Source organism: Aplidium turbinatum, chromosome 16, assembly GCF_918807975.1.
Source record: "Aplidium turbinatum chromosome 16, kaAplTurb1.1, whole genome shotgun sequence".
In the NCBI taxonomy this organism is placed as follows: domain Eukaryota; kingdom Metazoa; phylum Chordata; class Ascidiacea; order Aplousobranchia; family Polyclinidae; genus Aplidium; species Aplidium turbinatum.
The window spans coordinates 12,032,593-12,060,187 of record NC_137487.1 but is presented as its reverse complement, the minus strand read 5'-3'; the positions used below and the strand labels follow the sequence as shown (position 1 = coordinate 12,060,187).

At 38.3% G+C, this 27,595-nt stretch overlaps 1 protein-coding gene across 1 annotated transcript; it reads right to left on the bottom strand.

Moving 5' to 3' along the window:
- Positions 1-291: 291 nt before the first annotated feature.
- LOC145785338 (vacuolar protein sorting-associated protein 41 homolog) lies at positions 292-27,595 on the bottom strand. The gene is made up of 24 exons (XM_082596999.1): positions 27,470-27,595; positions 25,936-26,037; positions 25,589-25,672; positions 17,921-18,061; positions 17,347-17,532; positions 16,744-16,905; positions 16,373-16,436; positions 15,655-15,750; positions 15,070-15,219; positions 14,559-14,725; positions 13,969-14,079; positions 12,582-12,707; positions 11,869-11,996; positions 9,647-9,755; positions 9,170-9,247; positions 8,633-8,683; positions 8,202-8,317; positions 3,834-3,910; positions 2,802-2,942; positions 2,035-2,156; positions 1,812-1,926; positions 1,522-1,569; positions 939-1,024; positions 292-698 (listed from the first exon to the last, which is right to left on the bottom strand). Exons 1-24 carry the CDS (start codon positions 27,497-27,499, stop codon positions 645-647), a joined length of 2,544 nt encoding a protein of 847 aa, XP_082453125.1. The 5' UTR covers positions 27,500-27,595; the 3' UTR covers positions 292-644.

Sequence of the window (27,595 nt, the reverse complement as noted above, 5' to 3'; positions counted from 1 at the left end):
CAGAATATTTATCCGGTTATCCCACGGTACACCTAGCATAGACCTAGGTTCGCGGCACATCGGTTGCAGAGCATCAGAGACAGCTCACAGAACATCTTGGTCCGCACGTAAGCTGATAACATAAAACTCAAAACGTGCCGGCAATGGCACATTTTCGCAATCTATTTGACGTAGAGTGAAGACTACTTCAATATGAAAAAAATAATACATAGTGGAGGGTGTTTACAAGCTGGCATCATTGAGCGACGTCGTTATGATACACCACTGTAACCCGAAGTGTTCCATTCAACATACTATTGCACAATAAATATTTCAGCAATAAAAGAACAAAAAAATTAAAAGTGCACAAAAAACACTGAAATTACAAAAGCCGTAGCTTAAAGTTAAAGGCTCGCCACGTAGCGTCGAATCGGACAGTCTCTTGCTTGGTCTCGTCACAAAACAAACAGTGACGCAACATACTCCATTTTTTACATGGTCCTTGCAGTCAACTGGTGTTGGTTGTTGTAAAATTGCAAAAAGTAATAAACAGCTCGATGTAAGTGGAACGTGTTTGCCCAGCTTAAAAAACAAGCAATGACACTTTGAAGCAATTTTTTTCTCGCAAACAAGAGGATGAAGGCATAGAGCCTATATCCAAGCCACTACGTCTTCATGAAAGTGTGACGTATATTTCCCCTGCAAATGCTGCACTTACTCTGAAATATAAAAATAAATATCTGGTAGGAAAATATACCTCAAAAATTAAAAAAAAAACATCTTTTTGTTCTTGGCTGTAACCTACAAGTTTACAGTATGTTCGTAATTTCACAAACACTTTGAACCGAGGCTACATGAAACAAGTTCATTGTAATCAACAAATTTCCACTGAAGCAGATTCTTATGCAGTTAAAATATCAGCTGGAGCAGTAGTGTCATAAATAGTGAATAACACATACCCTTTTGTTGACAGCAATGCATTCGTCATGGAAAGCATGTTGGCAAAGGAAACAAACGATGACTGGAAAATCAAGTCTTGTCCCACCTGAAAATATGATCTGGTTAGCAGAGGTAGGCAGTAAAGCGCTATTTTTGTAGTGCCGCTACTTTTTAAACTTTACTGTTAAACTCGGTGACAGTGTTTGCGTCAGTGGTTCAATGTTGCCAGGATTAAGTTTTCAAAGAAGCTTTCGCAATCCAAAGATAAAGCTTTCGCAATCCAAAGATAAAGATTCCCAAAATCGATCATACGCAATATAGAAGGTAGCTGTGGTAATTTTGTAAACATTGTAGCGAGAGCGCAGTAGGCCTACTTTCAACGTAGTGGATGCTCACTTCTGCCAGTAAACAACATACAGTGTCTTCTTACGACAAGCCAACTTATGATCGCTTTGTCTGAGCTAGTACATGCGGTTTGTTAAACTATTAAGCAAGCAGTCAAAGTGTTTGCAGTTCGATTCATGGACATGGCATTTGTTTTATTAATACCTAGATTGCAGATATTTTACTTAAACTATGAAACGGCGACATGTAATCAGGTACCTGTTTTGCACAGCAAGGGCCTGCCACAAGAATCGCACATTCTCTCATCTGTAAGGAAAAGATAGCCTAAGTCGCGTGCATAGACAAAAATAGATTGCATGCACAATAGGAGAGCTGCTGTTCATGTAACCACGAAGCTGGACATCGCTTTTCGAAGGCTTTCATAAAACCTTTTTAGATTCTGATCCAAATTTTGAAATTAAAAATAAAGTCAACAAGTTGACAAGTGGTCCCTCAGTAGCACAAACAAAAACTTCGTTGTGATAAAAATTTTTAAACCACCCTCTCACCGTGGATGTGCTGGGGGCGTTTATTCACTTTCATCTGCTTCCACATCAAGGTGACAACATCAGAAGAAAGAATTCGCTTGCATTCCCACCATAAAGCAGTCTGCATGGAGTAATCCTGGAGGAACAATAAAAGGCAGATGAGAGCTTTAACATTAAAAACGATTGTTTAAAACGTAATTTTAGTTTAAACAATGACACAGAAATGCGTCGTCTGCTGAGTTACCTGCAATATTTTAACCAGAGCGTCACGCAAACCAGGGATTTCCATGCCTTTTGGTATTCTTTGTATCAACTTCATAGGATCAACGTGTGTGCCGATGTTCTCCAGCAGACCGTGGATAAACTCTGGCACAGAACAAACCAAAACATCATAATGGACTCACAGAAGCAGGCTTTTAAAAAAACAGCACTCTTCATAAGAATTTAAGTGTCACTTAACCTAAGTATATACTTTTTTTAAACAGCAGTTCTTTAAACAGAACGGAGAAAAAAACTTGAAGAACGCGACTTCAGTTTCATTGTCTTGAAAATGAAGCAACTGGTTTAGATAACCAATAGTCACGTGACGTCGTCGTCAACAGGATAACCAATAGACGTCGCTACCACTACAAGGAAATGTCGCTACCACTAGAAGGAAATGAGAAAATACAGCAAGTTTACACGAGTCGAAAAGTTCGGAGAAAAATAACTTAAAAGTACCATGCAAATTTTCTGCATCAATATTTAATAAAGTGTTCGAATCGCAAGGCACGTGTTGGAAAACCAGGCCAATGTAGCTTCGTTCAGTGCTGCTATACCATGCGTTCCATTCGGTGCTTTACAGATTGGACGCTCAAGAAAAACACTGCCAGCAGTTTGTTTCTCTGCGTCGCATTCGCAGGCCGATGAGTAGCCAAATCCCACTTATGCGTTGAAATAGAAACGGCCAGCTCATGTTCGAATTCTTAGTTCCATGAAAATAATTCACCTTTAGACAAAAACAATATTCACCTGGCCTGTGAAGGGATTTATTAATCAGCTCATCCCACAACTGGGAGTCATTTTGCTCCTTGCAGAACTCCACAGCCTTCGACACATCTGTCTCGTGTTCGGTGATCAGATCCAAAGCTCGTGATGCATTCCCCATGCGGACTGGAAAGTATTGCTTTGTTAGGAAACTGTCGTTCATCGCCACATCGAAAACTATCAACGTAGTGATGACGCAATCCCAGCTGGTAAAGTTGTACATCGTCTCAACGTTTAGAGAAGTTGAAAAACGTTAACTTTTGCTGCGGTGTGATGAAAGAATGAGCGAAAACAAAATAATTTACAATCACCATGATGTTGATGACCAATGCTGTTTTTTTACGTCTATTCAACGTTAACACACAATAAACGAAACAACTTTGCTGGTAAATTCAAACTGACTATTGTAGTTTTCCAGTACAACACATTGAAGAAGTCTTTGGATTTTTTAATAACACAGTTTGTAATATGATGCTGAGTAGGGTACTGAAATGACAAGTTAAAATCAAAGATTAAGAGAGTCAGCTCCCAACTCGTACAGCACTGAGAGAAAGGAAAGATAAAAAAAACGATTTGATTCAGCAGGTTACATGCTGACCCATTACCACCTAAAGATACGGCCTGATTTGTTACATTTTGCAGAGATTCCAGGTTTTTCTAACTTTGGGCGAATGTTTAAATAAATTTTTCTAAAAATTAGATTATTACGCTTTCTTTATTCTTTTCCCCAGATGACACAATAGGTTTTAACATCCTCACATGTTGAAAAACAAAGAAAATTTGATTTCGAAGATTTTAGTCAGACTGTTAATTTTCAATAACAGTCTGATTTTTCGTTAACTTACTTTTTCTCATTTGCTACTGCTTCCCCAAGGCAACAAAAAAGTTTTATGTCATTAGGAAACAGCAAAAAGTAAAAACATCTCAAAAAATGTCAGTCAAGCACCAGCAGTAGCTGTAATCAAAATCTGCAAAATGTGACAAATCAGGCCGCATCTCCAGGTGGCCATGGCTGACCTAATAAAAAGACTTGTTCGCTGACGTAATCTCGTTCTTCGCATATTCTCAAAGCTTCTTCCAACTCGATGTAATTGCTGCAAGTAAACAAAATAAAAAAATGCAAAAGCATAAAAATAAACACCATCACAATGGATACACAGCACATATAACCATAGATATCTTACATTTAGATATGCAACTCAGTGGTGCGTAACAATGTTTGAAGGCTAACAGCGTAGCTATGGCTGTATGCATTGACTTCAAACTTGGCAAAGCAAAACAACTTTAGTTTTAATATATTTTTTTGGTTTTTGTTTAAATAAAACTTTCTTCGTTTTCAAGTTGACGTATGGATTGCTTGTGATGACGTCACATTCTCGTTCCGCATGGACTGCTTTATGGAGATTCTGGCGATTGAAAACAAATCACAGTCACAGAGGGTACCTTTAAATACCCATTGTCAGGCATTGTAGGCATTGTCGGGCATTGTCGGCTTTTTGGGGGGTTGTGGAGCATTTTCAGGGGTTGTCGAACATTTTCAGGGGTTTCAGGTATTGTAGAGTAGGCTAACTACTTTCAGGCATTGTTGGGAATTTCTAGGCATTGTGTAGGATTTCCAGGCATTGTCGATCATTATCAGTGTTTGACAGGCTTTTGAGGCATTGTCGAACATTTTCAGGCATTATCGAACATATTCAGGGGTTGTCGAGCCTTTTCAGGGGTTGTCAGGCATTGTAGAGTAGCTACTTTCAGGCATTGTTGGGAATTTCCAGGCATTGTCTAGGATTTCCAGGCATTGTCGATCAATATCAGTGTTTGACAGGTTTGATAGTCATTATGGAACATTTTCAAGCATTTTCGAACATTTTCAGGGATTGTCGAGCCTTTTCAGGGGTTGTCAGGCATTGTAGAGTAGCTACTTTCAGGCATTGTTGGGAATTTCTAGGCATTATCTAGGATTTCCAGGCATTGTCGATCAATATCAGTGTTTGACAGGTTTGGTAGTCATTATGGAACATTTTCAGGCATTGTCGAACATTTTCAGGGATTGTCGAGCATTTTCAGGGGTTGTCAGGCATTGTAGAGTAGCTACTTTCAGACATTTGTTGGGAATTTCAAGGCATTGTCTAGAATTTCCAGGCATTGTCGATCGATATCAGTGTTTGACAGGTTTGGTAGTCATTATGGAACATTTTCAGGGATTGTTGAGCATTTTCAGGGGTTTTCAGGCATTGTAGAGTAGCTACTTTCAGGCATTGTTGGGAATTTTCAGGCATTGTCTAGGATTTCCAGGCATTGTTGATCATTATTAGTGGTTGACGGGTTTGCCAGGCATTGTCGAACATTTTCAGGGGTAGTCAGGCATTCTAGATTAAGCTACTTTCATGCATTGTTGGGCATTTCTTAGCATTGTCTAGGATTTCCAGGCATTGTCGATCATTATTGGTTTTTGACACGTTTGTCAGGCATTGTCGAACATTTTCATGCATTTTTATTCCCAGCTCTGCATGCGCAGCAGAATGATCCCTTTCTATTTTGCGTAGGTTGTAAACGTATTTACGGTATACACAAACACAGCAGCATTTAAATGACCTGGCTATCATAAGTATCGACAATGCCTGACAAACCTGGTAATGATCGACAACCCAAGAAAACGTTCGACAATGCCTAACAAACCTATCAACCACTGAATATGTTCGACAATGCCTGGAAATCCTCATCAATCCAGCACTGCACAGCATTTTGCAGAAACCACAAAAGCTAAAAGAAAAAAAATCACATTTTTTTTACGTAGGGGGGCCCTTTAAAAATCGGAGGGTCCGGGGTACCTGCACCCTCTGCCCCCGCCCCTAAATCCGGGACTGTTTTCACATGCTTTTTCTTGAAGGGGCGGCAAAATCTGAATCCACCCCGGGCAGCACATTCCCTAGCTACGCCACTGCCGACAATGCCTGCCAGAAAGAATCTAAAGTACTTTACAATGCCTGAGAACCCCTGACACCTAAAAATGTTCGACAATGCTTGAAAATTTCCGACAATGCCTAACAACAAGCCTGTCAACCATTGATAATGATCGACAATGCCTGGAAATCTTAGACAATGCCTGAAAGTAGCTACTCTACAATGCCTGACAACCCCTGAAAATGCTCGACAACTCCTGAAAATGCTCGACAATCCCTGAAAATGTTCGACAAAGCCTGAAAATGTTCCATAATGACTACCAAACCTGTCAAACACTGATATTGATCGACAATGCCTGGAAATTTCCAACAATGCCTGAAAGTAGCTACTCTACAATGCCTGAAAACCCCTGAAAATGCTCGACAACCCCTGAATATGTTCGATAATGCCTGAAAATGTTCTATAATGCCTAACAAACCAGTCAACCACTGATAATGATCGACAATGCCTGGAAATCCTAGACAATGCCTGAAAGTAGCTAATCTACAATGCCTGACAACCCCTGAAAATGCTTGAAAATTTCCGACAATGCCTAACAACAAGCCTGTCAACCATTGATAAGTAGGTAAAGACCTTTTTTGGAGCTGTAGTTCCAGGACAAGCTGAAGTTTTATTCAATTAATCTACTGAGTGTTACCAAAATGAAAGTTTACTGCTGGCTACCGAAAGCTGTGCTATAGCATTTGGTAGCCTACTTATGGTGTGTACCAAACATTAAAATTGTCTTGGTTTGGCGGTTTGATCCGTGATGCTAATGAAGCTGTCTCAGCAGGGGGGAAGATGCCCCCTGCCCTCAAATTTTCTCTGGATGGGGGGCAATGGTGCCCTTTTAAGGTCATGTAAGCTACTGCAAATTTTGCAATATAGGCTAACAACTTCTGCTATTTGCTTTTAGCCAAATTATAGGGCCTATAGCCTAGAGTAGGCCCACACAAATTATCCCGTGGACACATTTTATACTTTGCAGCAGATTGTGATGCTATGAATGTGAAATTTACCTTTCGTTTCTTGTTCAAGCTATTGCAATTATTCATCTGTCTCACATTTCGACTTTCATGGCTATAATAGCGGGAAAACGAACGAGTTGCCCAGCATTATCGCTACCGTATATCTCACCCTAAAATCGTTCCGGCGCCCCTCTATCTCAGGTTTGTAAACTGCCTACAACAAGCTTTAATGAGTCACTGGAAATAAGCTTAAATGATAGTTCCAACAATCATGAAACAGAAGTTGCATAACCTACGTGAAGAAAGATTATTGTCTTGATTTTTCATAGTAGGCTATTCTGTAAAAACTTGAAATATACGCCAAACAAAATATTCCAAAGGAGCTCAAAAGCCACCACTCGCCAAGCCCAAACCGTACAATAATAGCCTACCATAGATACGCTAGCCAAGCTGGCAACCTTGATTGTTGATTGTGTCCATAAAGTCAGTCGAGCGTGACGATAATTCCACGATTGCTGAGTTGCATATCTATATGTAAGATATCTATGATATAACTCGTTTAGTTAGTATAACACCACAAACTTGCAACACTACGAAATGACAAAGAACTGAGATTCAGACTTCAAGGTTTTGTATGTTGGTTGGGCTTAGAAGTGTTGTAAAAAAAATTACGGATTTCAGCTGCTTGATTTATTTTGTAGTAATTTATATTATCTAGATTTTATTACGCGTGGAAACGAAAACAACCCTAAACCCCACGATGTTACTCGGTCAGTGTCAACCGCATTAGCCTCATGTGTCTACGACGTACAACTATTTCTGCTGACGCAATCCAATTTAAACATTGGATTAATGAGCTTTGTGTTGAACTACGTAGGACGATAAGAATTTTGAAGTCAACAAAATCATGATGCACGAGATGGAAGAGGAGGCAACACAACAAGATAATGTTCTCGCGAAAGAAAACAGCTTCAAACCTTGTATTTGAGTAAATGCTTGCTGCATTCCTCGCAAAGGATACATGCGCGAATCACAACCCAGACAGCAAAATCCGTTATTTTTGCATTGATTCAACGTCTGTAGACGGGAAAACTCTGTTTGTGTTTGGGAAAACTCTGGCATGATAATATGTGTACTGAAAGGTGAGGGGACACTTTGTTACTAACTATTTGTATTGAAGCATTTCCTGAGTGGTTTAAACGATCGTTCTTCCTTGTGGATAACCATTTCTGAGCTCAAGCATGAAGTAGATAAAAAAGGGGGTATGCCGTGCATGAAATAATTCAACAGCCTAAAACGTTTTGGTGCAAACAATCTAGCCACCAAGCCGCCATTTTGTTATTCCAGACAAGACTTCCGAGAGGTTTATCAATCAACGGCGCAAAGTCAACGAATGCTTTTTCGGAAGAAAAAAATTGTGACGTAACAAGACTAAGCAGCACGTCACGTGATGTGATCCACTACGGGATAAACAAACCTGGACTTGAGAAACGGGAGCAGCCTTGGCCGGTCAAACTCGGCGTATAATCTCACTTGCAAGGAGTGATATTCCCGGCCCAGATGGGAATCCCGAAGAAATAGGGCATGGAGGTACTAGAAGAACGGAGAAATATAAATCAATTGATTCGGTTAAAAGATGTTTCTGAATCGTAGGCACTGTCAGGGGCGGAAAACTATTCCCAGTCCAAGAATTGGGGTGTTTACATCGTTGGTAAGGTAACTACAAACGTCCATCAAATAGGAACAATATAAAAAAATAAAACAACGAAATGTTTCTGGTGTATCAAATCAGACAATAACGTATTGGAGGTAGGTTACATTCGACGTTCTATTACGTTAGATTCAGTTGAATCTTTGTAACAAGTGCACAGATGTTAATTGTTAACACGAAAACCAAGTCCAACCAACCTGATGAAGATAGTTAGGCTTGCTCTCGAGCTCGGCACAGACGGTTTTGATCTAAATACAAGTGTTTTATTGTAAACAGGGGAGTACTACACGTTGGAGTCCACAGCTACCACGCTACACTGCAAAGTCGGTTAGAGCTGCTTGCGGCATTAAAGCATAAAATAAAAGCAATTATTGCAGCAGGCAAGCAAGTGAGTTCGCAAAAATTTGAATTTTACTCAACCATTCGTTAGAAAAGTTTCATCAGTATTTCAAAGTGTGGTTGCTTTTCCTTCTAAGGAGAGCTTTAACCGCAGAACATAATATTGATACCCAGCTAACCAAACTTATCCTTTTTACATTGATTCAACGTAGTTTCATTAGCTTGGTTGCAGCGTGGCTACAATAAGCAAAGTACTAGTGAAGACTAAATGTCAAAACAGCAGGCTGTCGTCGTGTTTTTTAAACAGCTAAGGATCAATGTGCGTTAGCACACAGTGACAGTATTTTATTACGAATCGAGAACTTACTGAGTAGAAAGAGCTTGTAACATCTTACCGGCACAAACTCCATGTGGTCCAGCAACAGCTCAACTGCTTCGGAATTGCCAAATTGCATCAGTGGGAATATGTTTTGCTGAAATCCAAACAAATTTTTGATCATTGATTGTAAGTAAACACTGTTAATAATGTGCCAATGTGTTGCTTTGTTAAAGATTTTACTTTATGACGGAGGAAATAACCAGTATAGAAATAATCGGATGGGGCAACTATGGTTTAAAAGAGAAGAGACAATCAAAGGATGACTTGGACGAACTGACGTACTGAGACAAGACATAGGTAACAGAAGAACAGTAGGAAAGGTACGATGACAATCGAAGTGGCTAACAACTCACAAAACTCACTGCACAGAGAACATTACACTACAACGACGCATACCTTAGCTTTGTTCTTCCTGTTCGCTTCAAATCTTTTTACAAAAGAACCTTTAGAAAGCATTTTATAAAGCGCAATACCCATTCCGAGAGGAGCTCACCTTTAGAGCTGTGTAGAGGTTGTGCTTCCGGATCAGTTTAAAAGTGTCCGGATGTTGCAGACGGAGGTAGATGCCCAAAGCACGTTCGAAACGATTGTCAGCCTCGTAACTGAAAAAGTATTTGGAAATATTTTTAAAAAAATTACAAATTATAGAACAGTGACAACAAATGTTCGTCCGTTAGATCAGTGGTTAAGTGCCCGACTCAAGATCACGCGGCGCTGGTTCGGCTCTCGGGGTGTGCGCTTGAGCAATGCATTTCAGCACTGCTCTCCATTTAGCGACATCTAGTGGTTGGAATGATTCTCTGGCAACAACACTTCGACAACAATCGGAAAATTTCACTCTGTTAATCTCGGTAATCGAACCTGCGTCAAAAGTCTCTACAACTGACAAGTATGCGAAACTACCAAGAATAACCTATCAAAGGCTATGACAGTCCGAGGATAAAGATTCAAAACCAAACCACCAATATGTTGACCAGAAATTGTCTTGCTCAACTGATAAAAAGATTTCATCCATTTCTAATTATATATGTTCACTCCGTTCAATTTGCCGTACAAAATATTTCTTTTGCATTTTCCTTTTTTTATTACTTGAGATAATTACATTCATCAGGCTGAAAAAGTTAACCCTACATTTTTGTTACATAACCCTATATATATATAACCCTATAACCCACTATTTTGTGTCGTGGCCAAGCTTGTTTATGCAAAGCCGGACTTTCTATCGTCAACTGATTGAAAAGAAATATCGATTAAGAATAAACGCGAAAAGAAAATGTGTGTGACAGTCTCGCAAATCTTTTGACGTTTATTCCTAATCGATATTTCGTTTCAATCAGGCACGACAAAAATTTCCACTTTGCATAAATACAAAAAACGCAATTGTATGTGCCGAGACAGCAAAATCCGTTACTTTTACATTGATTCAACGTCTGCAAATGTTGAATCAATGTAAAAATGACGGATTTAGTTGTCTGGGTATAGCGCCTGTTAACGGCAAACCTTTTAAAATCGTATTGTATTTCGAAGACATCATGGTACTGTTGCACCACTTAGCAGTGTGCAAGGACAACCGACTTTAACGTATATATAAAGCAACAAACGTCGAAAAACCGATACGCTGTAAACTGCAACACACTTTTTATAGGTGCACTCTTCGTTTGTTTGGCGATTTAATAAGGAAAGGTAGGCAGCATGTTTATGTGAATTGTAAAATTATTTTGAAATAACGACATTCAACATGGCAGTTTTGCCTTAACTTCGTTTATAACATTACACTGAATCAAACTACAAAACTCAACTTTAAAATATTAATCAGTTTAGTCAAGGAACGCAAGCATCGAGACGCAAAGGGTCGAGACGCAAAGTTTGAGAACTAATGGCTTAAACCAGCGGTTCTCAACCAGTGGGCCATGGCTCACTGATGGGCCATAGAAGCATTTGAGGTGGGCCACAGACATATTTAAAAAAATGAAAGATTTATTGAAACATTTTGTTTCATTTTTGTCACTATAGTCAATTTTACACTTGTGTGTGTTTGTTTAGTTACCGTACAATGAATGATGCTGCTGTTTTTAGCTACAAAGTGGCAGTCATCATTGTAATTATTGCAACTTACAGTTTTACATCAACTCAGTTTTTACAACACTTTATGATGTAATAGACTAGTTTGTGGTTACAATTAAGCCATCTTTATAAGCGGTAGCCTTGTTAAACTTCTGCAGATCCGCTTTTTAGTACGTGCAGCATTTTATTTTGTGGATTTTCTTGGGAAGTAATTGACAGTAGTTGAAGCTTTAAGTTTGAAGAAAATTACATTCAGTATGTAGCCTACATCAATTTTTGATAACAGAGAAGAACATGAACAATGTGCATTATGTTGTAAAGTTCTTAGTCATCATTCATTGAGGCCATCAAAACTGAGACTTCACCTGGAAAAAGTTCATCCAAATTACATGGATGAAGTGTGGACTTTTTTTAACGAAAAGAATATAGTGTGAAGCGTCAGCGCATGGATTCAACAAGGGGATTACAGCAACATTCCAAAGGCAATGTTCTGCTGCTTTTTGTTTATAAACCTTTTTTGGAATTTTTTTCTTACATAAAAACTGAATGGGCCACAGAACTTTTATGCAAACAAAAATGGGCCATGAAAGAAAAAAGGTTGAGAACCACTGGCTTAAACTAAATTGCATAAACAACCGCTCACATACTTACAGTTTGGCCAGAGAAGCAAGCAGCACTGGATTATGTGAATCTCTGTCAAGGTAATATAAGACCCGATTGGTCAAAGAGCCAATGTTGTATAGCTCGTTGGGCCACTGTTGCAACAAATTGCCAAAGCCCTGAAAAGAAAAACAAGAGATATTACTAACAAGAACGAGAAATATTTTACTTCTCATGTCAGATGAAATCTTCATCTTGCTGCTAGCAAAATTTATCCTTCACCATCTATGATAAAGCCATGTGGGCTTTATTTAGGGTTCGTAGACCAAACTTAACACACGATTTTTGAGTTTGTTGTGGCTATATCGACATGACCAGTTGACTTTAATTCCATCTATAAACACATATATTATCAACTTTAGTTTGAAAAAGCATCAGCTATCAAACAATGACGAAGGAAACACACTCCCTTGGGGTTTTGTTCACATTTTTGAAAGTACAGTGGTACACAGCATCTAACCAGTAACTGTACTTCAAATGCTAAAAGTCTGCAGCTCTCATACTGATGTTAAACTTTTGTACATTAGTTATATTTGTCAGGCCATGAGTAGTGAGTACAGTCTCAACTGTAAATATTCAAAAGCGAAAAGGTCCAAAACCACAATCTATTAATTATATCTACACAATTTTCTCAAGAGTTCGAAAAAAACGCCGTTTCTGACTGAGAAATATCACTGTTTAAGCTGCAGGGATAGCTCGCTTACTTGATGGTCTTTCTTTAGGAAGTCAGCAAGCACCTTTTCATAATAAGCCGGAGATAATCTGAAATCCCCGATTGGTAAAAACGTCGATATCACAGTCAGTTCGTCAGCTTCATCAAACCTTTCTACCTGTTGGAACATAGTGAGGAGATCACTTAAAAGCATACTAAAAGTGTTAGAATGAAAGTGGTCAGTCAAAAAACGAAAAATATGAGATTGAAACCGGATTTAACGTTCTGTATCGCGTTGGATAACAACATACTAACTGGTATCTCGCGAGGACACAGAAGAAATATTTCACTGACAAAAAAACTTCTTATGATGGAAACATATAGGCAACAGAGAATAATTGCGACTGGCATATTTTAACACCCTTCTCTTTAGTCTCACTAAGCGCGGTCCAAGGTGTTTACACTGACAACAAAAAGGTTTCCTTGACTCGTATCGCTAGCAAATATATTTTGTTCATAAGCGCGCAATTACAAATTATATTGAAATCTCTTCTCTAACAATCTTGCACTAATAACCAATTTCGTACCGCAGTTTTATACCGGCAATGCATTAGTATTAGAAAGATGAGAAAGTATTACCACTAGAAGGTATTACATAAGTTTAAGTGGTTTTGGATTAATTTTAATTTGGATGTTGATTGAACGTTAGTTTACGATCGAAAGTCGAGGAAATTGATGAGCTGTATAGAAGAAAACGTAAATCCTCATATAACCTAGAAGGGGATTTGAAAATATTAAACATTGCTGACATCACGTGAACAAACATCCATTCCTAAAGCTAACATAAAATTGGACAAAAGTGATGTTGATCAAAGGTTTGGTCGCAGACCCAACACTGAAGTGAATTTGGCACAATGCAAGTTATTTGAAATCAATCTTTCCTGCGAGCAAAATATGCCTTTTTTACACCGATGCAACGTCATCACACGTTGAATCAATGTAAAAAGAACCTGTTTTGATGAACAGTTAAGCTTTCTGAGCACTATAGCTGACGAATTTCGCATCAAGAACAATCTATAAATCTCCACAGTCTACATTGTGAAAAACGATGAAAGACATCATATTAGGGATTGTAGATCATAGGGATGCGAAACTACATCCGCTTTTGCTTATCCACAACACTAGAAGGGTTACGATGGTTTTTACTTACAAAATAATGTACTTTTTATAGGTTATATTTAAGAAGAGTGAAGTTGGTTTTAAACTAATTTAAGGTTTTTAGTTGGAAGCAAGCCACCAGCAAAGTGTAAAAAAAATGTCAAATTGGCAATTGACCCTTCTAATGTTGGCGGAACAACAGAGTTGCGCGTCCAGTAATGTATCGTCCCTACATCATATAAACCAATTGCAAAAGCAGTGCTTTGTTCTGAAACACTCACAATTTCTTGCCAGAGAGGGATGTTGTTGCCGAGAATTTGTGGACACATGCGAGCAGCCTCGGTAAAGTGCTTCATGTCCATCAAATACGACAAGTATGAAAGGCCAACTTCCTGCGGAAACAAGAACTACACGTCACCAACTACAAGAACTACACGTCACAAGACTTCCCAGACAACAATTTATCAATTGCAAAATCATTGCATCTGTCGGCTGCGTAGCCGAGCGGTTAGAACCCTGGTACGGCAATCGAAAGGGCGCCGGTTCGTGGACACGAAGACTGCCTTCCTGTCCACTTAAATCTAAATATTCAAACCTTGATACGACAAACAAATGCATTTTACAATTAAGTAAATAACAGCGCAAAGCTGCAAAGTGACCATGATAGTCTTCTAATCAAGCAGCCATTATTGGGCAAGCTGAGGAGAAAAAGTTGACTTACCTGATACTTTGCCGTCAAACCATAAAAGATTTACAAAAAAAAAAACTTTTAACCATAAACACAGTTTAATACAAGGCGCAAATTCAGCTTCATCAGTAAAAATGATTTTAATGCGGTACAAGATGTTGGAAAGAAAACGAGTCAACTTACAAGGTACGTGTGTTTTTTCAGTCGTCTTCCGTATTCTTTGACTGCCTCTAGCGCCTCCCTGTGGTGATTTATTTGCAGTAACCACGTGACCCTATCATCAGGATCTCGCTGTTGCGCAAGGACAATGTCTTTAGGTGACACAACGTATAAATCAGAGCAGTTGAATTCTGAAAAAATACACGCAGTGAAGACACTTTTTAACGTGTCGTCTGGCATGATAATAATATAACCCAGAGAGCAAATCCATCCTCTTTTACATTGATTGAACCTCTGCAAAAGAACTGATTTTCTGTGTACAAAAAGGCCATTTCCTACCAAAGCTGGAGCCGTTACAAACTTACAACGACTATAGCGTCTGTCGAGATTAAATCAATGTAAAGAGGGACTGATTTTCTGACTAGGAATAGGCCATTTCCTAAACTGTTATCGTTACAACGTCTCCAGAGTCCAGACGTTGGAATTTACGTGAAAAAAAAAGTAATTTGATGGTTGGGAATAAGTCAATTCCTACCTAAGCTGTAATCGTTACAGCGGTAGCTCTGGTAGCCTCGTATTGAGAGCGCATCTCTGGATACCTCAACAAACGATTCTTGATTGCTCGGATCATGTTCAAGAATGCGAAGTTGGGGACGTAATGATGACGTCAAATGACGACTGTCGTCTGCAAAAGATAATCCGTGTGAAACCAGAGTTATCGGCAATGCAACGACTGACTGCATTTTTACATGTGTACCTAATACCTATCACATGTTATAGTGTAGTCACATCATTCATTAGTGCTTGGTATACTTTTTTTTCTTATTGTGGCTTTTACTACCATAAACACATTTTCCGACAAAGCTCCATTGGAAATGAAAATCTTCGACCCATTCTTTTCGTTGTTGTTCTTTTCTGTCTTGTAAATGAAGACCTGGGTAAAGCCAGACCCTGTAGTTTTATGTGATTGTGTAACAACAAGATAAAGCCTTTTCCGAGGCCCGATCGTTCTGAATAAGAACAGCTGCGACTATCATCCAAACGTCGTCATTTAACAACCAGTCAATGAAAATGATTAAGGATCTTATACTGTGGGTAATTAATCATATGTATTGCTCACCTGATTCTTCTTCAGGTTCAGTGTAGGCCAATGCCACGACTTGGTCTCCCAATGGCGCCACGCCACAACAGGAAAAGTCAGTGACAAACCTGTACACTGAATAAACACAGACACATGATTCGCCAATCGGTTGCAGTATTTAGATTTAATTCCAACCATTTTTCTGAAAAGTGCTTTACGCATGTAAGTTGTGTTGAATCAAACGCAGAGGAATTTTCAGTACACTGGCTATCCAGTTAGGATACTTTACCTCTGGGACTCGACTCAGATGATCAAATTTGAATGCTCATGTCAGCTTCACATCTGACTGCAACCCAATGGGACACGGTTGAGAATCAATGATCTACTAATGTTTTTTTATCCAGCAAAATATGCCATTTTTTCATCGTTACAACGATGCTAGACGTTAAAGCGACAAAAAATAGCATCTTTTGCTGACTGGGTAAGTGCGTAGATTTTAAGTGACATTGAATGTACGTTTGATGAAGAATCACGCGGATGAGACCGGAATGGCCCGTTTCGGTGAGTCCGATCCCTTAACGGGGGATTTTTTCAATTTTTTTTTTTAATTTTCGGGTACCGTAGCCTAATCATCATTGCCGTTTTAGGGTTAGGGGTTAGAGGTTAGGAACTCACCGAATCGGACTCACCGAGTAGTAACAGACCCGATGAGACAGTAACAAGCAAGCAAAAGAACAGAACGATATGAGGGACTCACATATGACACAATACTTGGATGGCTCATGGGATTCAATTTTGTTTTTCTCACGAATTCCGCAGACCTAGACAACAAAGAAAGTCTAAGTTAATTCTACTCATTCAATTCGCAACGCAATTCAATGACCGAAGACAACTCCAGACAGCAAAATCCGTCATTTTCTGGAGCGCTACAATTTGCACATATAGTTACTTTCTTGCAAACACTAGCACAGTAGTCTGCTGTCACGACAAGCAAGTGATATCATAGTGGGCAAGATATTTCACTACAAAAACCTTGAACATATTTGTCGAAAAACAAGCGATAAGTAAGTTTTTGGGCTAGCTGTGTTGAAGGGTAACAAATGCGTGCAAGAATTGTCTAACACAAACCTTTATGTCGGTTGCCCAGCCGACAATGAATGTCGTGTTATCTTTCCACGCGATGTGGGCAGGGTACAATTCCGGTCGGAAATACTTATGACTTCCATCGTCTTTCGAACGCGAGATATACGTAATCCGACGGCTTTGTTTCGTGTCGTAAACTTTCACACCCTACAAAGTATGTAGCTTTGTAAGGTGATATTTGATATTGAAATACAAAAACCCATTTGGGTTCCTCGTCAATTGGTTATGTTTTGGTTCGGAGACAATTTAAGATTTCCTTACCAATCCAGAGAGCAGCTGGTGGAGTGTTGTATGTATTGTATAATACTGCCAACAATAATTAAGTAAAGTCCATAGGAGAAGTAAAATCATACACAGAGTTTCCATGAGTTGTCGTCTTCGTATGAACCTCTGGGGCCGACGGTGTATCTTCTTACCACCGATAATTGACGATGTTCTCCAGACTACACTGAAAGGCTACTAGAGAAAAGTCAACCTTTAATCTCATGGTGGAAGACACACAAAGCATCCACGCCTTGGCATCCATTACGATTATCGGAATGTTAACGTAAGCTGATACAAATTTAAAACGATGTAAAAGCAACTGACCAGGTCGTTTGCCCAAGCAATAAATTGTCCTTTCCATTTGATGGTCCGCACTAAACCTTCCCCTTGGTGTAACACGGTGCGTTGAGTTCGTCGCAGCCAAGACCTTTCGTTCAAAACTAACTTGTCTGTTCCATAAACGAATTGCTTGGAGGAGCTGCTCGCGAATCCCGGTTCCAGCGCTACTGACTGGTGAACGAAAAAAATTCAGTTCCATGACATGCAACTTATTTTAACTGCAATTTCGTGTGAAAACGACAATGAATATTAAGTGAAAACAAGAAGACATGATACCGTATGTTATGTTTTCACAACATCATATTCCACGGTGATACGATTTTCTCACTTGAATATTCAAAAATACTTTTTCTTGCAAGTTTAACGCTTGCGACTTCAAAATCTGTGACTCGAGAAAGCAATAAAAACATGCAGGTACAGTTGGAGTCTCAAAAAATTCATCATATCATTGTTTATTTACTCAATACCATAAATATTCTGCAAACGCCTTTCATGTAGTGAAGGTCTTGTGAATAGACTTTCTTAATTTTCACGACTACCAATTACTTCAACGTCTTACTTTGACGGGTTGGTCAAGAGTTATAGTTTGATTGTATTCATTCGTGTATAAGCCTGTTATGGACACAACACCGTCATCGGAACAGCTCGACACAAAGTCTCCCGTCTCATCTAAAGCTATGCATGTGATGGTGGTGTTGTGCTATTGGAAGAAATCATATAAGTAATAATTAAAACTTAATATATACCATAGGCTTAAAATACAGTTGCAATATTTTTACAAAGCGCATAATGACTACAATATGAAACTATCAAAGTTATTAGTAGGGCAACCAAAAGTCAATAAAGTCAAAATTTTTCTGCTCTGTTAAAAGTTTATAAAACGTCCACAAACTAAATTTCAGGCTGACACGAAGAGAGGTTTCAAAGTTATTAAGTAAAAAAAAAGTCAAAATTCATGGTTAGGTCAAAATTTTCTTTTAACGTAGTTTTTCTTCTCTCTATTGATATTTTATTAAAGCTACGCAGATACTGATTTTTTGTTGCAGTTTCTGCTGCTGTTCTGACGTAATAATCCATCTGTTGCAATTTCTGAAGTAATAATCTTGTTGGGGCCACTACTGACGATTGAATATTAGCCAACTACCCTGCTGTTGATGAGTTGGTTGCCAGGGTTAAAGCAGTGACCATTAAAAACAGGTCAAGAAGAGCTAGTTTTACTTCCATTGGCCAACTTCCACAGCCAAATGTAACTAGATGGGCCTTTGGTTGAAAGCTGCTTTCTATTATTCAAGAAGTCTACTAAAAGTAAGAAATATTGTGGAAGGCTTCCATGATGGTGGTGTCTTGCTACGGCCGGAATGGCCCGTTTCGGCGAGTCCGATTCGGCGAGTCCGATTCGACTAGTCCGATTCGGCGAGTTCCCTATTCGGCGAGAGCCCTTTTCGGCGAGTGCCCTATTCGGCGAGTTTTTGAAATTTTTAAAAGGAAATTATCGGGTACCGTAGCCTAATTGCAATTGCCGTTTTTACATCGTTTTAACGTCGCTAAACGTTGAAATCGTGCAGAAAGGAATAAAAATAAAATGTTTGGACTATTAATTAAATTAAAATTCGTCATGTCAGTTCAGTTGTTTTTATTTCTGACCATCATATGAAAAACAATACACGTCAACATAGCAAAGGTAGAAGCGACAATTCACGTCAACATAGCAAAGGTGTAGAAAAAGGTAGAAGCGACAAAACGCGAACGTTAAAACGTGCTTGTGACCAAAGTAAGTTATTGAGTTGAAAGAAATTTGGCAAGGTTGCAACATCTTCAAAAAAATTTAAGATATGAAGGAAAAATAAAACAAAGAAAATGTTACAAAAAAAATAATGTTTATGTCTATAAGTTAGTACTTTTGAATAGTTAAAATCATAGGCGCCTAACTATTTTTTTGGCCGTGGGGGCGAAAGCGTGTTTCATCAGCAGCAACGTAAATTCAGCGAAATGTCACGCAGATGGATGACGTAATTATGTCGTCACACTAAGATTGCTTTTATTGCCACACTCGGAGTTATCGCTACGTTCGACCTACCGTTAATTATTATAAACAAAGCTCGACCAAAACACATGCTATGCGTCTGCGTTGGCTAGCGGTTGATGGACTGCGACTCTTTAAGCTAAGCGCAACATAAAGTTTAGCAACGAACTAGATTTATTAGCATGAAACAAGAGACGAAAAGGTTTACTAAAAGGTATACTGTAAATGGAATGAAAATACTAACTTGATCATATGCTTGAAAATATACCTGTTGAAAGCAAAATCATTCATGTTTACATCAATTCAACAGCACGTCACCTTTAATAAATTTAAAAGTTGCTGACATCCGTAAACAGCCCTTGAAAAATAGTTACAGAGAGACGTTTGATTAAGTTTTCGACTTGACATTGCTCCCTTTTCACTACAATATCGCAACTTATGGCTGACCAGCTTTCAAGTTCCAATTTGCTGTGATACGCCCGTTTTCGTGTTGCAGATGAAACAAAAAATGCGCATATTCCCCGCCTTTGATCGGGTTTCTATGGCAACGGACGTGTGTGCGCCATGCAGTTTGCGCGAGTCCGTTGTTGTGTTGATTATGTGGCTTGTGCGACTGTGGGCAATGCGGTTTGTACCAGCCCTTGTTACGTTGGTTAGTGGTAACCTCGGGCCGAGACTTCAAGTTCATTTTCACAGCAACCGATTCACTGCCGCGACAATTCTCTGCAGAGGTTTCGACTTTCGAAAGCGACAGGAGGCTGTTTGCAAGCGCATTAAGTTAAACGCACGCTGCGTCAACGTAGCAAAGTATGTTGTTTTTGGGTGCATTCAACATCTGATGACATTGAATCGACGCAAAATGGTAGATTTTTGCTATGTCACAGGCAGCAAAATCAGTCATTTTTACATTGATTCAACGTCTGCGGACGGACGTTAAATCAACGTAAAAATGACAGATTTTTTTGTCTGGGGTGGGATTGTAGCATCGCTACTCGTTCTAGTGATTATTTACTGCGAAGCTGTTGCGGTTTGTATTTAAAAATGTTTTCCTGCTGCCGATCGCTAGTTCATCTATTGTTTTATGTATCAATGCCGCATAAAAAGTTGCTCCCACGCGGAAATATGCGTGGGGGCTTGGCCCTCACGGCTTAGGCGTCTATGGTTAAAATGATTAGTTTGGATCAACAAATGTGTGACCTAAACTCCTACAGCTTAGATTGAAAGGAAATTATCGGGTAGGCTACCGTAGCCTAGTTATACCGACCAGCAAAAATTTGTTCCAAGAACCCAGTTAGCCTAACAGTTCATTTTTACATTGTAGTAACAGAATGAAAAGGCTAATCAAATGTGTGGCCTATCGTTTTAACGTCGCTAAACGTTGAAATCGTGTAGAAAAGGGTGCTTTTGCTGACTAGGATACGTTGAAACTGAGAAACATTCACAGAAGCCCTACCATACGTTGCATTTTTAAGATAATGTATTCAGACGTTGAATCAATGTACAAATGAAATGTTATGCTAAATGGGTTCTTGGAACAAATCGTAGGGCTTCTGTGAATGTTTCTCAGTTTCAAAGTATCCTAGTCAGCAAATGCTTCCTTTTCTTCACGATTTCAACGTTTAGCGACGTTAACACGATAGGCCACACATTTGTTTAGCCTTTTCATTCTGTTACTACAATGTAAAAATGAACTGTGTTCTTGGAACAAATTTTTGCTGGTCGGGATAACTAGGCTACGGTACCCGATAATTTCCTTTCAATCCAAGCTGTAGGCCACACATTTGTTGGTCCAAACTAATCATTTTAACTATTCAAAAGTACTAACTTATAGACATAAACATGATCTATTTTATTATTTTTTTGTAACATTTTCTTTGTTTTATTTTTCCTTCATATCTTAAACTTTTCTGAAAGTGTTGCGACCGTGCCAAATTTCTTTCAACTCAATAACTTACTTCGGTCACAAGCACGTTTTAACGTTCGCGTTTTGTCGCTTCTACCTTTGCTATGTTGACGTGTATTGTTTTTCATATGATGGTCAGAAATAAAAACAACCGAACTGACATGACGAATTTTAATTTAATAGTTCAAACATTTTCTTTTTATTCCTTTCTGCACGATTTCAACGTTTAGCGACGTTAAAACGATGTAAAAACGGCAATTATAATTAGGCTACGGTACCCGATAATTTCCTTTCAAAAATTTCAAAACCTCGCCGAATAGGGCACTCGCCGAAAAGGGCTCTCGCCGAATAGGGAACTCGCCGAATCGAACTAGTCGAATCGGACTCGCCGAATCGGACTCGCCGAATAGTAGCAGACCCTGCTACGGCGTGCTCAAGATGCTGTAAAAGCTCCCAATTTAGCTACTCACCTTGTAGAATAGAGGAGCAGTACAGTGCACCGTTTGATTTAATTCAGAAGATGGAAGACAGCCGATGCACCATTCAAGAAGCTTACCAGAAAATGAGGTCCCTTAACTTTGGTGTTGATGGCTGCCTAATTGGAAAATATATTCAAGCAAGAATCTCAAGAAAAGACATCAAGTGCATTGTGAAAATGGGACGAGATGATATTTCACCGCATTTTTATAGCTTGTTGAGGAACTCCCTGGCAACTTCTGTATCAGTAGAGAGAAGCTTCTCTATTTTATGAAAAATTTTGGCGAGAGACAGGAACTTCAAAGGCGATAATGTGAAACATTACTTGACGTCGAAGTATAATACTGCAGAACCCTCTCAGTCATTGCGGGATATTTAAAGACACTCCATATTTAGTTTTTGCAGTTGTTCGAGTGACTTTCATTACCTGTTCGTTGGCTGTGGTGTCGTTGAGTCTTCCACATTTTTATTTCATTAGAAAAAGAAGATATCCTTACCTAACGGTTCGATTTCTTGTATGCTTTGAATTTCGCATTCGGGTTGCAAACGCAGAAAGTTATTGGTCAAAATTAGGTCAAAATTTGTAAATTATAAAGTCAAAATTTCAAGTTTTTAGGTCAAAAAATTGGTTGCCCTAGTTATTAGTAAAGCTTTTGAGAAGACAGTAGTTTCTGATAACCTTCGCTAAAGTCATAAAGTGTATACAGCCTGTTTGTAAGTTTCAAAAATAATTAAATTTCAAATATTACAAATTCAAATATTAGAGAAAACAATTCAGTTAGCCACAATATTCAATTAAGTACGGTATTACACTTCTACAAAAAAATTTTTTTTTGCTGTTTGGACTTTGAAAACTGATTCAATGTAATTTTGGGGTGCTGAATTCGAATCTGAACTCAGATTTTTACTATTACATCAGATTTTTGAGATGTATAACAAAAATACTTTATTTTTGCCAAAATTGGAAGATTTGACATTGCGTTTACCACCAACATATGCAGTGCCACAGCGAAAAGTTAGTGTTAGAAAGGGAAAAATAGCTTAAATAAGGTTACTGGACAAGAGTTGCCATAAGCCTGCTTAAATCTTTGTTATTTCATGCAAAACATTGACAGGGGAGGTCAATTATATTATTAGCTTCACTTTTAGCTTGATATTACAGCTTTGTTAATAATGTTGCTTCCAAAACAAATTAGTATCAAAACTGTAGTTCTGGGTTTTTTTTTCGCTGACACTTTTCGGTCATTTGTCCGAAATGACTTGAAAAAATTCGGTCATTTTTTATTTATTTCGGTCATTTTTTCTGAGGAAAATATTTCCTTTCAAGTAGCTGATACAAATCAAAATTTGCACTTCCTGACTAGCTACAACATAGGCGCCAACTTTTTAGGGTCTGCTACTATTCGGTGAGTCCGATTCGGTGAGTCCGATTCGGTGAGTCTGATTCGGTAAGTTCCTGACCTCTAACCCCTAACCCTAAAACGGCAATGATAATTAGGCCACGGTACCCGATAATTAAAAAAAAAAAAAATTGAAAAAATCCCCCGTTAAGGGATCGGACTCACCGAATCGGACTCACCGAATAGGACTCACTGAATCGGACTCACCGAATCGGGCCATTCCGAACTTTTTATGCTGTATATATTGATACATAAAACAATAGATGAACTAGCGATCGGCAGCAGGACAACATTTTTTGAATGCAAACCGCAACAGCTTCGCGATAAATAATCACTAGAACGAGTAGGATGCTACAATTCCACACCAGACAAAATCTGTCATTTTTACATTGATTTAACGTCTGCAGACGTTGAATCAATGTAAAAATGACTGATTTTGCTGCCTGCAACATAGCAAAAATCTACCATTTTGTGTCGATTCAATGTCATCAGATGTTGAATGCACCCAAAAACAACATAATTTGCTACGTAGACGGAGCGTGCGTTTAGCTTTACGCGCTTGCAAACAGACTCGATGTTGCTTTCGAAAGTCGAAACCTCTGCAGTGAATTGTCGCGGCAGTGAACCGCTCGCTGTGAAAATGAACTTGAAGTCTCGGCACGACGTAAACACCAACCAACGCAACAAGGGCTGGTACAAACCGTATTGCGCACATGCGGAATAATCAACGCAACAACGGACTCGCGCAAACTGCATGGCGCACACACGACCGTTGCCATAGAAACCTGATCAAAGGCGGGAATATGCGCATCTTTTGTTTCATCTGCAACACGAAAACAGGTCGACCATAAAGTTGAAAGCAGGTCAGTCATAAGTTGCGATATTGTAGTGAAAAGGGAGCTATAATCAAACGTCTCTCCGTAACTATTTTTCAAGAGCTGTTTACGGATGTCAGCAACTTCTAAATTTATTCAAGGTGACGTGCTGTTGAATTGATGTAAACGTGAATGATTTTACTTTCAACAGGTACATTTTCAAGCGTATAATCAAGTTAGTACTTGCATTCCATTTTCAAGACATTGTCATTCCATTTACAGTATACCTTTTACTTTTTAGTAAACCTTTTCGTCTCTTATTTCATGGTAATAAATCTAATTCGTTGCTAAACTTTATGTTGTGCTTAGCTTAAAGAATCGCAGTCCATCAACCGCTAGTTTACGCAGACGCATGGCATGTGTTTGCTTAACCGAAGTGGTCGAGTTTTGTTTATAATAATTAACGGTACCGGTAGGTCGAACGTAGCGATAACTCCGAGTGTGGCAATAAAAACAATCCTAGTGTGACGACATAATTATGTCATCCATCTGCGTGACATTTTGCTGAATTTACGTTGCTGCTGATGAAACACGCTTTCGCCCCCACGGCCAAAAAAATAGTTAGGCGCCTATGAGCTACAACATTAAGTTTCGCTGAGAAACGTTGTCGTGTTTTATCTGAGAAAACTTTCTTCAACGTTCATCAGCGAAACTCAACCTTGCAACACCCGAATTGACTATATATTTTTCGGACATTTTGACCGAATTGACTATATTTTTTTCGGACATTTTGCTAAAAAATCGGTCAATGACCGATAAATGACCGAAAAAAAAAACCCAGCAGTGTAGTTTGTGGGTGTATTTCCGCTATTTCTGCACCCCATGGCCTGGATTTGTGGATGTAGCACAATGTGTATAATATATATGTGTAATAAACGCGAAGTCAAATCTTCCACTTTTGACAAAAGTAACAATTTGCTGTTATCATATCTCACAAACCTGATGTGATAGGATAAATCTGAGGTCAGATTCGGATTCAGAACCCCAAAATTACTCGAAATCAGTCTTCAAAGTTTATAGAGCAAAAATTGTATAGACCAGTATTATAGATAATTTTCAAGTGAGTCTTGAATGTATTAAAATTTTACAGTTTCCTTTATACAAATAGATCAATATCAAATATGGATATCTAAATATATTAATATTTAGATATTTAGATTAATATACTGCAAGCAAGGCCAATACACGCAAAAGTCAATCAAAAGATACAACAGACTACAGAGTAATCAGATCAAATATAGTTATTACTATTTAAACCCTTGACAACCTGTTTCACCTAAAGAAGGATCATCAGAAGGTCCTTATTCAAATAGAATCTCTAAACAAAAAACAACCTTTTAAAACAACAAGTGATGAAGTAGACGCTGATGTCATTGTTGTTTCTCAATGTTATTGAAAATGAAAAGTTACACGAAGACCCTTCATTTAAGATGCGACCAAATGATTAAAAAACAAGCAATAAAATCACCAAGGTTCGAAAACTTGTACAACAGTTTGTTTACTAAAACTTGCAGTAAAGCTGGCGCAATTGCTTTTTCAACAAACTTACGGAAGAAAACTGTTTATTGGTATTGTTGTTTCCTTGATGGTCGAGTATATAAATAATTCCATAGTGAGTTCCAAGGGCAATAAACTAGAATGTGATAATGGAATAAAAAGATAGTAAAACGTGATTACCAGTATATATCATACTATGCACAACAGAGATTTTATTACGACACCTCGGTGTACAAATATGCACATTATGAGAACCAAAAGAACTTGCTTTTTAAAACTGTTGTCTGCCAGTCCTCCTTTGAACATGACATATTATGAAAAAATATTACATCAAATAGTTTTGATATCTAACCAAAATATTTTCAAAGTGCTAAGCTAACCCTTTCCTAAGCAACTAACCTTATCATGCAAGGCAATACATGCAGCTGCATCACCTCTGAGAATCTGCAGAAAATCATTCCCCATTCGTTCATATTTCAACTGGGGTTCTTCTAAACTGTCCTGCAATCATTGGATAACATATTAAAATTGAACACAAAATTCTGTACAATCAATCAAAATAACATGGAAAAGAAACGTAACTATGCATATAACGTTTAATCTTTGTATCATTTAAGCAAAGCTGAAAATCAAGTATATATGTAAAGTACAATAGTTGCTGGTATAGGATCCAGGGATATTGGATGCAGCTGCTTACTGGAGCCAAATCTTGTGTAACAAATTTTTTTACATGTTTAAATGTAGTGCAAAATATTTTGCTTAGCATGTCCAGTATCCACTTCCAGTACCAGGTGGCCAGGTAATAAAACGCTTTCACTGGCTGTTGTTATAACATCTCCTTTCACTTTGTCAGCTCTGCAAGTGAGCCGGTTGTGATATAATAGAAACTGAAGTGTTCATGAGTATTGAGTAATGAGTATGTTTGAAAACATGCACTGACCATACTGTGAGACTTGAAAAAAATGGTAAAAAGTTATGTTGTATAGATTCCGATCTGTGAGAATTTTGTTGAAAACTTTTGAGGTAAGTTATTTTAGAATTTCTTCAATGCTATGTTTTTTTGCAGTGCTTTATGTGTTTTTGAAGCGTTTCTAATGTTTGTATACATTACGGGAATAACAACCATGTACAGTGTACACAGAACTTGTTGAAGTAACAAAGAGACCAAAAGTAGATCTGCCGTTTATCCAATCTATTTCTCCTAGACTTGACCAGAGGTCAACAACATAACTTGATGTGAAGTTGTTCATTTGATGGAAGTGTTATTTTGCTGACTTCCAACTATCTAATGCACCATATTTTTAATTGCACTTTATGTTGTTACAATGAGCACATGAAATCATTATTATTTCATTTTATTCAAAATGATGACTGCTTTTTTTCTTTTCAATTGCGAGTACGGTACTTGACAAATGGCAGTAGACACAGGAGGAGAAAACACAAGTGGCTGAGATGAAAATGCTGCAATGGTCTCTGGGATTGACTAAGCAGGACAAAGTGAGAAGTGAAAAGATTAGAAAATGAATGCAAGTCGGAGAACTGATAGATAGAAACACCTTAAATGGTTTGGTTACGTGGTAAGAAAAGATAAAGACAGTGTCGAAAAAAGAATAAGACAATTGGAAGTTGGTAAAAGAAAATGATCAAGGTCAAAAAGAAGAGACTGTGTGGCAAATGATATGGAAATAGTGGGAGTAAAGGAAAAAGATGCAGTTGACAGAGTAATGTGGAGGATTGCAATCTGCACTGGTGACCGACTTGAAGTGGAAATAAAGCCAGAAGCAGATGAAGCAATTTTCTGGAAATTAACGACTTGTAAGCAATCATTCAAACATGTTGACAGCTTTATAAGCGACTAGTGTAACAGGTTTAACAATCCAATGTAAGTTGCTGGCACAATAGCAGGCAAACTATTAAAGTATAAAATAAATACCTCAGATTCATCATCACTGGATGAGGCCATATTCTCAGATAAGTGATACCCCAGATGAATACAATAAATGTTGAAAGACAACTTCTGTAAAAAGTATTTTACTCTATCCAATTCACAAATATTTAA

Coding starts and splice junctions, on each gene's coding strand:
- LOC145785338 (XM_082596999.1), bottom strand. CDS start 27,499: ATGGCCTCATCCAGTGATGATGAATCTGAG. Junction 12,708..13,968: donor TCCCTCTCTGGCAAGAAATT/GTGAGTGTTTCA, acceptor ATGTTCCAACAG/GTAGAAAGGTTTGATGAAGC. Junction 9,756..11,868: donor CTTGCTTCTCTGGCCAAACT/GTAAGTATGTGA, acceptor ATACTTTTTCAG/TTACGAGGCTGACAATCGTT.